This window comes from Monocercomonoides exilis (genome assembly GCF_001643675.1).
Source record: "Monocercomonoides exilis strain PA203 chromosome Unknown scaffold4-2303458, whole genome shotgun sequence".
In the NCBI taxonomy this organism is placed as follows: Eukaryota; Preaxostyla; order Oxymonadida; family Polymastigidae; genus Monocercomonoides; species Monocercomonoides exilis.
The window spans coordinates 541,905-555,123 of record NW_027150549.1 but is presented as its reverse complement, the minus strand read 5'-3'; the positions used below and the strand labels follow the sequence as shown (position 1 = coordinate 555,123).

The 13,219-nt window shown below is 43.3% G+C and overlaps 2 protein-coding genes across 2 annotated transcripts; both read left to right on the top strand.

Annotated features, from left to right (window-relative positions):
* Positions 1–502: 502 nt before the first annotated feature.
* On the top strand, positions 503–8,173 carry MONOS_11321 (uncharacterized protein; the record flags this gene model as incomplete). The annotated part of the gene is made up of 1 exon (XM_067863842.1): positions 503–8,173. The coding sequence occupies one exon, from the start codon at positions 503–505 to the stop codon at positions 8,171–8,173; it is 7,671 nt and encodes a 2,556-aa protein (XP_067734618.1).
* A 57-nt stretch (positions 8,174–8,230) lies between these two features.
* Positions 8,231–12,646, top strand: MONOS_11322 (putative Protein tyrosine and serine/threonine kinase; the record flags this gene model as incomplete). The annotated part of the gene is made up of 1 exon (XM_067863843.1): positions 8,231–12,646. The coding sequence occupies one exon, from the start codon at positions 8,231–8,233 to the stop codon at positions 12,644–12,646; it is 4,416 nt and encodes a 1,471-aa protein (XP_067734617.1).
* Between the last annotated feature and the right edge of the window lie 573 nt (positions 12,647–13,219).

Genomic DNA, 13,219 nt, shown 5'->3' with positions numbered 1-13,219 from the left:
ATTGTCGCCTTCTTCAACTTTTTTTCCTTCGAACACCTTATTATTAGTTTCGCATCGCTTTCTGAATGTTGTAATCAGTGGGAATGAAAGAAATCCATCGAAACATGGGATACAGAATAAAACGGCCAGTGTGGCGATTTTTTTTTTAAATTTGTGCTTGTGGAATGGCTAAAATACAAATGGGACATCATCTTCAAATGCTTATGAAGTTTCAATTGAAGGAACGAATAACATGAATAGCAAGGAATTGTAAACAGTTTCAGCGAAATATTATTCATTGAATGACTTTTCCTCATGCAATTGAAAATTTTTTTTGTTTTTTTGAATCTGTTTGAGTAATTTAAAATTCATGTGCTTGAATGAACATACAGACAGAAAAATAACATTTTCAAATTTAAACATTGCGAAATGATCGGTTATATTTTATCGGAAACTGCAGGTCTATTTTCTTGGATTGAATTATAAATCAAAAGAAAATAAAGAAGATATGGATTAGGAGATCATGAAAAAAGATACTTATCAATTTGTTTGCCAAACCAGAGAAAAGCGTTGCCACATTAATTGGATGCTACTGGAGTTTTGCGCTGTGGCTGCGAATCTTTGTGAAAGCCTGCGAACAACAGATTTTAGCAGTGTTCAAAACAGACAGACTGAAAGTCATGAAATTTTCCAGTCAGAGGGACATATTGAGGAAAACAGAAAAGATACAAAAGAAAACAAAGTGGAAGACGAAGTTTCAGAATTGTCAAAGAGGGTTAACAATCATGACGAGGATGAGACAGATTTGACTGAGCTCAGATGTTTTTGTTTTCTCTCCAATGGATCTGCGACTTTTGAGAAAATATCACTTCTTGGAAGTTGGAATATCGCAAATGTGTTTGAAATAGAAAGAAATGGAGAACTTGTTTTGGAGAGCTGCAAAGTGAGAAGCAGCTGCGATTATTCTTCTTTGGCGAGGACATGCTCAGCGTCAGTGAGAATTTTCAACATATCAATAAGTGACTCGCAAAGCCCTGCACACGTTACAAGTCCGTTGTGTGAAGGGAAAAACACACATTTTTTGATTGAGCAGAGTTCGATTTGTTCGCTGAGCGTTGCAAAGGATTCGTTTGTTCTCATTGGAAAAGGAAGCAACTTGGTGCATCTTCAGGGCTGTTCATTCATCAATATCACTCAACTGCAGAAAAGCAAAATTCCATCTCCTTGTTATTCTTCTTCTTCTCTTTTTTCTTCTTCAACTTATTCTTCGAATCGATCCCTTCAGAAGCAATCATCAATTTGGAAAGATTTGAAAATTTTAGGAAATGGAAATACTGACGAAGGCTCAATTATTAGAACTGAATCATGCATCTTCAAATTGAATGCGCTTGATCACAACAATGCTCTTTTTGGGAAAAAGAGACTTCTTTTAGCGACATCAGTTAATTCGACTTTCAACACGAGGCAAGAGCTGTCAACTGGCAATCACAGCTTTATAAGATGCAGTTTTTGCTCTCAAAGCGAAGAAAGAGGAGGCGCAATATTCAGCAGTGCTGCTTTGACAATAAGAGTGTGCATATTTTTTAAATGCAATTGCACAAAAGCTATTGATCAACATGGTGGAGCTATGTATATTTCGGGAGATGAACAGATTTTAATGGAAGAAACAAATTTTTCAGATTGCAAAGCAAATATTGGAGGAGCAGCTTGCCTTCGCTCAAGAGTCTTTTTTTCCGTTCTGAATTGCCAGTTTTTGAGCAGCCCTTCTGCTCAAGGAGTTGTGCAGTTTTGTGATAACTACAAGGGTGCGTTGTATTCTGGATGTGTCTTTGCGCATAATAACAAAAATTATGAAACTGGAGTGGGGAAAATTACATTCAGTGGCTTGAATTTTTCTTTTCGCGATTGTCTTTTTGAGGACAATCATGCATCAAGAACAGGATGTATTTTTCTCACAGAGCAATATCTATCTGCATCATTTTTCAATGTTTCATTTGTGACATGTTTTTTCTCGGGAAATGAGGCATCAACAACGGGAACTCATGCAAGTGATGTTTATGGAATTAAAAACTGGAGTAATTTGACAAAACAGTCATTTGTGGAGACTTTCTCAACATCAATTGAACCACATTTGTTCATTGATAATGGAGCAACAGGTCATGAAAATTGGATTCCTTTTCCACCTTCACCCAAGCCGATGGCCAAGCTTCATTCATCTGCTCAGCGTGGAAGCGACGATGCTAATTGCGGAAACGAAACGTTTTTGTGTCTGACGCTGAAATACACCTTCGACAGCAGATGGAGAGGATCAGGGAAATTGCCGATGGTTGTCCACCGAGGAGAGAAGGCAGAAGAAAGCATTGTGATTGGGAGCGAGAGTGTGGAGATAAGTGGAGAAGACAAAGAAAGAACGGTATTGTATTCGAAAGTGACAAGAGATGGAGGAGGGCTGTTTGAAATATCGAGTGGAAGTCTGGAGTTATCATCAATGACTTTGGTCCATTCGAGACTCTCATCGTGTGGACTGTCATCGCTTTTCACAATAACCTCGGCAGGAACATTGAGTGTGAGAGAAGCCATTGTGAAGGGAGATAGATATGAAGAATCGTATTTTGAAAAAGCAGCTTGTGATTTGAAAGAAGGCAGAACAAAGATGGAAAATGTGGTTTTTTGTGATTTCGATATGTCAGGAGCATCGCTGATCTCAGTTGGGCAAGCGTGTGAACTGAATCTGACGTCAGTTGACATCTCAGGGATCACTAACATGAATGGAGATGGAGGAGCAGTGAGCGGGGTCATTGACTCTGGAAAAGTGGTTATCATTGAGAATGCGAGTTTGACGGGATGCAGAAGTGAAAAGGGAAACGGAGGAGGTGTGAATGTTGTTGTCAGAAGTGGAGGAACACTGAAGATAGGAGCAACATTGAGTTGCTCAATTGATATGTGCACTGCGGGAAATGATGGAGGGTTGAAAGGAAAAGGAGGAGGAGTGTACCTCAGAGTGGATGATGGAGCAACAGGTTATATTTTTGATGGTTTGGGATTTGGAGCCAACAACCAGGCATGGAAGGGGAACAACATGTTTGTTTCTGGGGATGATTTGAAGAGGATTGTTTCAAAGGTGCATTTCAAGAGCTGCATTGAAGCAGATAGAGAGCATGACAATGATGCAATGGGGAGCGAAAGCAGTGATGAGGATTTCATAATTCCCTTGTCTATTTATATGATTCATCCATTTCCAATTCCAGGGTTTGTTGGGGGAAGGAATTGCAAGGATTTCAACAACTGTGGGTTTGACGGTTATCCTTGTGCAACGATGAACTTCATGAGTTCTGTTCAGTTTCCGAACAGTGATTGCACCATAATCCTCAATCCGAACTTTGTTTTGAAGGAAGTTGTTGCGATGGAAGACTGCAAGTGGAACGTGAGCTGCGAGCTTGTGGGAGAAAGGGTTGAAGTGGCAAAGGTCGATTCAGCAACATCTGAGGGGATGATAATGGTGAAAAATCAGACTGAATTAGCCAACATAGGATTTTATCTTCCAGCGAATCTGGGAGCTGCAGCATCGTTCATTTCATGTTCATCAGGAACCTTTCATATGAAATGTTGCTCAGCATCCTTGACTGATATGTCTTCTGAGCAGAAAGTGAGCTTCAGCATTGTGAGGGTGACAGGGGGAAGGATACACATGGAATCGTTCAACAGTGAGACTGGGATTGAGTTTTCATCTTCCTCGATGATCTGGGTTGATGGGGAATGTGAAGTTGTGCTGTGTGAATGCAAAATGGTGGGGGTGAAAAAAGAGAGCGGAAATGGGGGTTGCATATCTGCTGAGAAGAAGAAAATCAGGATGGCGATTGATTCGTGCAACTTCAGTGGGTGTGGTGTGGCTGGAAGCAGCTCATGTGGTGGGGGAATGATGGCTGAAGTGAAGGGAGAGAACGAACTGTTCATCAACGGAACAACAGCGTTTGATGGTTGTGCAGCACCAGGTGGTGAAGGGGCAAATGGCAGAGGAGGGGGGATGATGATCAGGGTGGAAGAGGTTCCGTTGAAATTCGAGATTGGAGGGGATGTGACTTTTGGGTCATTGGAAAAGAATGATGCGAGATATGGCAAGGATGTGCTTGTTTTGTGTGAGAGAGGAGTTCATCTGAGAGAAGTGACCAATCGCTCATCATTCGAGTTTTTCGATTTCAAAACGATTCCAACAGATGCACTGCAGCTGAGCGGGATGGAAAATGGGAACGAATCATGTGTTATTCCGCTTCATGTGTTTCTGTGCTCAGTCGGAACGCAGCTGGTTGTTGATGGGAGTTGTGGAACTGATCACGATTTTTGTGGATTTGCTTCGTTTCCGTGCTTGACAGTTGATTATTGTGCTGGAAGACGAGCAGGAAACAACGTGGAGTCTGTGATGCTTGAGTCTGGATCATCGATAAATGATGAATTTGCCTTTCCCCTGTTTGCCATGAGTGTGACCTCTCAGGTCAGCCCTGGAATAATGGTTGATGTTCATGACAATGGAGATGTGGAGCAAGAAGGCCTTGTGGAGTGTGCGAGCAACATCAGCTTTGAAAACATTTCGTTTGCACTTCCACTCTCCATGAAAGAAAGTCATTGCAGTTTTCTTATTTCGAAGAAGGATCTGAAGTTGATAGAGTGCGTATTTGCGTTTTTGGGAGACAAAGAAGGGGTGTTTGTTGAGTTCAGTGTGATTCATGTTTGCAGCGGGGATCTGACGATGAAATGTGTGTGCTTGGAAGATGGGATTGGATTCCATGGCTGTTCTGGATTTGCTGTGGAGAATGGAGGAAAAATTACCATGGAAGATTGTGTATTGTGTAATGTGAGCAAAATGAATGGGAATGGAGGATGCATGAATTTGAGAGGAAAAAGTGGGGAGAATCCGTTTGTGAGGATGAAGAATGTGACTATTGGTGGAGCATGTGAAGCAGGAATGAGCCTGAAAGGAGGCGGATTGCTTGTGGTGTTGGATGCGGGCATTGAGCTGGCAATGGAGAAAGTTGGATTCAAGAACTGTTCTGTTCCTGCTGAAGACTCGGAGAGTGTTGGAAGAGGGCTCGGAGGGGGAATGTTTCTCGAGCTGTTGGATGGAAGTGGCGTATTGACACTCTCAGAGCTGACATTTGAGACTTGCAGTGCCTGGAAAGGGAGGAACATGTTTGTGGATGCGATGCAGTTGGACATTGTTGTGAACAACAACACAATGAAGTTTGAGATGGAAGGAATGGAACGAGAAGATCTGATGGGATTTGAGGAATCAACAACCAAAACAGAATATTGGATTCCTCTTGAGGTCTATTTCAGGGAGATTGGGGATGGGGGTTATGTTGGAGGAAAGGAGGATGAAGGGTTTGATCATTCGGGATGTGGATTTGGAGATGTGCCTTGTGAGAGTGTCAGATTTCTTCTTTCCCGCCGGATCAAATTGAGTCAAAATGTGACTGAGATCCATATTTATCCTTCGTTTGCATTCAAAGAATGCCTTTCCTTCAGCAACAAGAATATTTTTTTGCGAGGTCTTGACAAGAGCCTTCAAACGAAGTTTGTGCAGAACATCACAGGAGAAGGATCAAATGTTGTTGAATCATTTGTGGATGTTGAGATTAGCGATGTGAGTTTTGAGGTGCCAATTGAATTTGTTCCAATTGCAAGAATGAATTTGTTCTTTGTTGGTCAGAAAACAATGAAAATGCTTGGCTGTTCGTGTGTGTGGAGAAGTGATGAAACAAAAAGTGTTGAGTATAATTTTGCGAGAGTTGAGGGAGGGACGTTGGAAGTTGTGGGTTTTGAAGCAAGAGATGTGAAATTGGGGAATTGTGGGATGTTTGTGGTTGAAGGGAATGAAGCGAGTGGACGATTCAGTGGGATGGCCATTGATTCTGTGAGCTGCAATGGGCAGAAGGGGCTGATGGTGGGAAGGCTCTGCTCAATGTGGATCAATGATTCTTCAGTTTCAGGTTCAGAGTTGCTGCAGAATTGTGCATTGCTTTCTATCGATGAGTGTGCTGAGACAATTGTGGACAATTCATCGTTGAGTGACTGGAAGAGGCAGATTGGAAATGGTGGGGGAATTGAGGGAAAAGTGGAGAAGGGGTGCTCATTCAAGATGAGGCAGTGCAACATGACAAACTGCGGGGCATTGATTGGAAACGGGAAAGGCGGGGGGATGATGATATCGTTGAGCGGCAGTGGCAGGATGGAGTTTGATGACAACACTGTGAAGGAGAATATTGTTTCAGAGCAGAGTGGACAAGGAGGTGGGTTATTCATTAACATTGAAAGCACAGAAGTGAATTATTGGGTGAGGAGGAATATATTTGCATCGAATGTGGGATTAATCGGATGGGATGTGTATGTTGTGTGTCCTTCACCACGAACAATGATTACACTAGTTGTTTGGGAAGGGTTTGATGAGGGTGCTGGAGAGAATAACTTTTGGGTTGGGGATGGAGAAGCAGGGAGCGATGAAGGTGTGTCTCTGAAGACGTATCTGTTCCCTGGGGATGAAGAGATAGTGTTTGTGGATGAAAGTGGGAAGAATGAAGCAAACTGTGGGATGTTCAGTGTGGAAGGGTTTTGTCGAGATGTGGGATATGGGATGGGGCGGATGAATGAGAGCCAGTGGATTGTGCAAATCAAGACGAAAGCAGACCTGGAGAAGGAAGTTGAGCGAAGAGAACATCCATTGGCGATAAGAGGCAAGAACAGTGAAAGTGTGATGAATGTGAAAGCAGAAGGGCATTTGTTGCTTTCATCATCGTTGGAGCCGAACAATCTGATGTTGAGCAGCCTGAGGATCTGGCTTCCTGAGGAAAAAAGTGAGTTTGATGAGTTCGTGTGCGTGGAGAGTGGGAAATTATCAATCACCAGCTGTGCATTCGGGAAGATTGGAGAAGAGAAAAGACAGTGCTGGGAATGGATTGTGAATGGAAGAGGAGGAGAGATTGGTTTTGTGTCTGTGAGTGTGCCTGGGATGCTGTTCAAAGGAGGATATGGGATGGTTTGCGTGGGAGGAGAGTGCTTTGCCAGTGTTGAAAACACATCAGTCGGTGAAGTGAGCGGAGAAGGTGGAGGGATAATTGTTATTGAACAAGGTGGAGAGATGATGATTAACTCATCCAACATCACTCAGAGCAGTTCGCAGAAAGGAGGTGTGATTCGGATAGCAAAAGGGAGCAAGCTGCAAGTGGAGAACGACTGCAATTTTGTTGGATGTTTGGCAAAGGAAGGAGATGGTGGAATGATAAACAGCGAAATGAATGAATACTCAGTTTTCACAATAAGATCGAGCACACTCAAAGGATGCTCGGCGAATACGGACGATGGAAAGGGTGGAAGTGTTTTTGCTGAAATAACTGGAAATGGAGTTTTGTTTTTTGGGAATGTGAGTTTTTCTGAGAACGTTGCATGGGCTGGGAGAGATATGTTTGTTCGAAGTGTGGATTTGAATGAATCAATGAAGAGCACTTGTTTTGAAGAAGTGCTATTTGATGAGGAAGGGAGAGTGTGTGTGGATTTTGCAGGAAGCGATGAGACAAACTTTGGAGGAGCAATTGTGGATCTGAAGCTGTTGTTGGTTCAGTATGTCTCGGAAGAAATACGAGTGAGCAAGAAAGGGTGTGATGTTCTTGGCTGTGGGAGTGAGACATATCCATGTCAGTCTTTTTGGAGAGGATTTGAGAATGTGAAGGGCAGTTTGGATTCGAAAAGGGTTGTCATCACAGATGGGACATTTGTTGAAAACGAATATGAATTGACGGGATGTGAAATCTGTTCAGAAGGTTCTTCCGCGAATGATTCTGGAGAGAAAAGTCGACTTGAATTCAAAACCGAAATCAAAGGAGAGAGAGAGAAAACGGTGATAACTGGGCAAGGCGCATTACGTTTTGCTGGATTAGTGTTTGCTCTTCCGTATTCGTTTTCGAGTGGTCATGAGATCCTGATCACATACTCATCGATGAGTGAAAGTGAAGCTCTGATCGTTCGCAAGTGCCTGTTTGATTGCAGTTCAAGCAGGAAGGTGGATGTGTATCTGATCAAAGGGATCAGAGGAAAAGTTGAGATTGGAGAATGTGTTGTAGGAACAGTTCAGTTTGTGAGCACCCCGTTTGTGCTGCAGTGCGACACAAACATCAGCTCATGCACTGTGGAAGGGATTTCAAGTTAGTGTGAGGAAGGAGGAGCAATGAGAGTCATTCTCGACTCAGTTGTCACGAGGCTTCAAATGAAAAACATAACAGCAGTGAGATGTCAGTGTGTGAAGGAGGAAAGCAAAGGAGGGTTTTTGTTTGTGGACTCAAGCAAAGCGAATCAGGAAACGCCATTTGTGTTTGAAGAGATGGTGTTTGATGGAAATGAGGCATGGAGAGGGAAAAACATTTTTGTTGTGGAAAGGGATCTGAACAGAACAGTGAGTGAAAGAGCCTTTTGCTTTGATTTCGAATCGTTGAAGGATGATGAAAATGCATTTGTGGGGAGGGATGTGTTCAATGAGACAACAGACCTGTTCCGTTTTCTTGTTTCGTTCAGCTCTGGGCATATATATGTTGGAGAGAAGGGATTCGATGTGAAGAGATGTGGGAGCGAAAGGGACCCATGCTGTTCATTTTGGAAAGGGATGCAACAACTGGAGGTGGGAGCTGAAAAGAAGGCAATATTCATTTGGGAAAAGACAAAGATCACAGATGGATTTGACCTCTCAGAAATGGTCATCGCCTCTGCATCTCTTGCCAGAAGAAAAGCTGCTTCACCTCATGGAATAACAAATGCGGATGGTTTTGAGGGTCAACTGGCAACGTTAGAATTTGAAGGGAGCGATTCATCAGGGAGTGGAGGGTATGTGAAAAACAGAAAAACTTTGTTGCTCGAGATGATCAACTTGCTGGTGAAGTCAAGTTTGCAGAATGAAAAGAAGGCTGTGATCATCAACGAGGATGGAATGTTGAATATTACAGATTGTTCTTTCAGTTTGAAAGAGATACCTGAACAAGAAGGAAACATCAACATGGTGAGGATGGAAAAGGGTCGAATGGTTGTTTGTCGACTGAGCTGTGAATCGACGAGTTTTTGTGAGAGTGTTCTGCTTGTGAACGGGGATGGTGTTGAGTGTGATCTTAATAAGATTGTCTTCACATCAGTGAGCTTCAGGAGCGGATCTGTTGTGGAGACATTTGCGATGGAGGAATCTGTGAAGGGATCACATGAGGGTTGTGTTGTGTCTCTGTGCAATTCCACTTTTTCATCCATCACTTGCAATGGTGTTGAGCCGAGTGGAATGATCAGTGAAGGGAGCGGAGGAGCAGAGCTGGTGGTGAATGGCAGTAGATTTGAGGGTTGTCTGGGGAATAAGTCGATGAAAGGTGGAGTGTGCTTGTTTGAACTGAGTGAAGGAGGAGTTATGAGAATGGTTGATTGCTTGATGGTGAGGTGCGGGTGCTCGATGGAGGGGAGAGGAGGAGGTGTGTATGTTGCAACGAGACTGACAGAGGATCTTGACTTTTGTTTTGTTAACATGAACTTCAGTGCAAACAGTGCAAAAGCAGGGCGGGATATATTTGTTGAGTGCCATCGAATCTCCAGGCAGATAAACGAGACACAGTTTCTGATGGATCTGCGGGAGTCTGTGTATGTGCGACTGAATGCAATCTGTGGGATAGACAGAACGGAGCACACGAGCGAGCCGATTGATTTGATGAGCATCATTGCAATCTTTCAGTCTGACATCATTGTGTTGTCGAATGCCTTGGGGAAGAATGGAAAGAATGAGCGAAATTGTGGAAGTCGGGCGAATCCATGCTTGTCCATTGAGTATGGGTTGGGTCATGTGACGAGAGATGTGGAAGCGAGGATGCTTGTGGATGAAGAGTCGAAGTTGATGAGTGAGGTGGATCTCCATGATTTGACGCTGACGGCTCTTAATGCACCTGGAAAGAAAGGTGTTGTTGCTGTGGTGGAGAATGCTTTTGCTCCAGGGATTGAAGCAGTTGTGAGAAGTGAAGGTGTTGTGTCGGTTTTGTATCTTGTTTTTGTGGTGCAAACCTCACAACCACCTCAACATTCAACGCTTTTTGCAGTTGAGTCTGGCTTTTTCTTGATGAGCCAATGTGGCTTTAGTGGGCTGGAATCAGATGAACAATTGAGTGACTTTCCCTTTATTTGTCTAAGCTTTGGTGGAGGGAGTGCTCAGTTGTTTGATATCAAGTTTGAGTCGTTGCATGTGACTTCAAGCTGTCTGATCGAGTGCCAGAGTGGTTGTGAGAGTGTCTTGATGGAGAAGATCGGAATGAGCGATATCACTTGTGAAAGATGGTGCATTCATGTTGATGAAAATGGTGAACAAGTTTTGGAGCAAGAAGGAGAAAAAATGATTGAATTGAGTGTGGCAGAAATGAAGAATATAACATGTTCTTCATTGGATGGAAGTGTAATAAGACTCAAATCGAAACACATTCCTCTGCTAATTCGAAACAGCACATTTGGAAGCTGCACAAACACGAAAAAGGAAAAGGGAGAAGTTGTGTCAATAAGTTCATGTTCAAATGTGATTATTGAATCGAGTGTTTTTGATGGAGAAATTGAGAGAGATAAGAGGAACACAAACAGACTTTGCTCGAGTGCTGGAGATGAACTATGCAAATGGAACGGATCTCTTGTTGATTGTGTGAATTCTCATGTGGAACTCAATGATACAACGATCAAGAATTCGGAAGTTGGTGGACTGTCCGTGTCAAGTGGGAATGTTGGGGTGGTGATGAGCATGTTTTCGGGGAATGATCCATCAGTGAAAGGATATCCATCAGCTCGACGGAACATTATTTGCACAGACCATGCAATATTGAACATCAGGAGCCTGAAGGGAGGAGATGGAACTGTGAAAAATTCATCCTTATGGATCGTGAGCGAGAATTGTGAAATGGAAGGAATAGCGGGGGAATGTCCTTCTTCATTTTTCATTCCGTTGCTCGAGTCAGTGGAGAAAGAAAATGAAGGAACTGCGACAAAGCTGAAGATTAAAGGGCAGCTTCTTTTGCCTTGCGATCTGATGTTGAGATTAGTTTTCAGGAGGGGCAGTGAAGAGCAGGTTGAGAAATACGGTTTTGACACAGATGGGTTTATCTCAGAGAATGAAGTTCACTCATGTGTTCCAACAGAAAAGCTGGGAAATACCGAAGATGAAACAGAAGTTTCTGTGTCACTTCAATATGGAGATCCCGCAGCACCAAGTTTTTCCAATTCATTCATTCTGAAGAATGCAAGTATTACTCCACCAAAAGATGATGAACGAATCTCAAAAGGAGGAAAAGAAGGAAAAATCTCATGGGTTTTGATTGTTTGTATTGTGATCGTGGTGATACTGTTAATTGTATCAATAATATTCATTGTTCGATGGAAGAAGGTGAAGAATGAAGCAGAAGATCTGAGAGAGATTGTGGAAGACACAGTGAAGAAGGATCCAAAAGCATTTGAGATGGTGACGATGGAGATGTCGCCTGAGGAGCAGTGGAGGAGGGCAGAGAGGGAGGCAGAGAAGAAAAATGATGAGAGAATGAAGAAGAGAATATATGATACGAATATGCAACATTCTGAGTCTTCAGAGCATCTTTTGAGCGAGAGTGGCTCCACTGAATACATTTTGGGGAGAGACTCAGACAAGATTCCTGAATGGATGCTGGAGAAGGTTGACGAAAAAGAAGAGGAGGAAACAAGAAAGCGAACACCATCGCCATCCATTTCATCCACTTCAACCACAGACACTTCAGACACAGAATCCACTTTTGTTCGGAGAGAGGATTTGTGCCCCACTACTTCATCGATGTCGAATCTGGTGGATGCAATGGCATGCTCATCCCCTCACGAGAAATTGATTGTAGACTTGAGGGATTCGCTGTTCATGTTGCTTCACGGGAGGAACAAGACAAAGGAGATGGCGATTGGCACTCTGCAGGAGAGGGAGCAGACGGCTGCTCAGATCCTGTTCTGGGTGGCGAATCTTGCGCTCCACTCCTTCGACGAAATGAACAACCCGCTCCAATCGTTGGCCAACCTGAGTCCGCACATTGTTCTCTTCTCGGAACATATGGTGATATGCATTGTGATGCATTCAGACTTCTCTTCTGATGATTCCGATTCATCATCCATCTCTTCATCAACAATTGTGACATCTGCCAGTGATGATGATGATGACTCTCTTCCATCATCGGCCTTTGAGGATGAAGATTGTTTCAAAAAAGAGTGCCTGAGGTGGATGGCGCCTGAGCTGCTGATGAACAAGAAGATGGGAGCAACAAAAGAATCTGTTGCCTTTTCAATTGGGATGATGCTGTGGGAATGTTTGACACTGAAGATCCCGTTTGAGGAGTATGAGGCCGAGGTGGCAGGGCAGAAGATTGTGAATGGAGAGAGGCCAAACTTGGAAGCTGTTGAGTGTGCGAGCTGGAGCGAGCTTGTGAAGTGCTGCTGGGCAGGGCAGCCATCAGAGCGGAAGACGCTTGGAGAAGTGAAGCGAGAGTTGATTGGACATTTTCCAGCTGGAGCTGTGATGGTTACGATGTCAGATGCGATTGATCTGAGGAGGGAAAATGAAAGTGGAAGCGGAAGCGGAAGCGGAAGTGGAAGAAGCAATGACGGATACAGAAGCTGAAAGTTGAAGGTGAAGCTGGAACAAGAGAAGTGAAAGGACGGACGCTGGACATGGGCTGCTGAACCGATGAGTTTCCGATGAACATTTGCTGAGCTTGTTCAGAACAGATGCTATTTTGTGAGCACCCACATGGTGAGCAAAGCCGAAAGATGCTGCAAAATAGGTGGCAAGCTTCTTCTTCTTCTTCTTCTTTTCTTTTCTTTTCTTCTTTGAGAAGATATTCTTCCAAACAATTCCTTCACTGATCGATTGCAATGAAAAGAATGGTGAAGTTTGAAGAAGAAGAAAAGGGTGCAAACGGACAAGGATGAGGGTGGGATAATGCTATTGCTGCTTGTGGGGAAAAAAATATTAATTACTGTTGCTCAACAGTGGCTGCTGAGGAGAGATTTTCTTCTCACTCCTTGGCATGCATTCCTTCTGTTTTCCGTTGAGTGTGCTGCTTTTGAAATCCTGAAGATAAAGCGACACAACGAGAGGGGAGTCTGCAAATGCTATGAGAGCAATCACAATCTTTTTGCAATAGGTGAGTATTTTTATTGGCACCAGTTTTTTTATTGGCACCAAAAATTA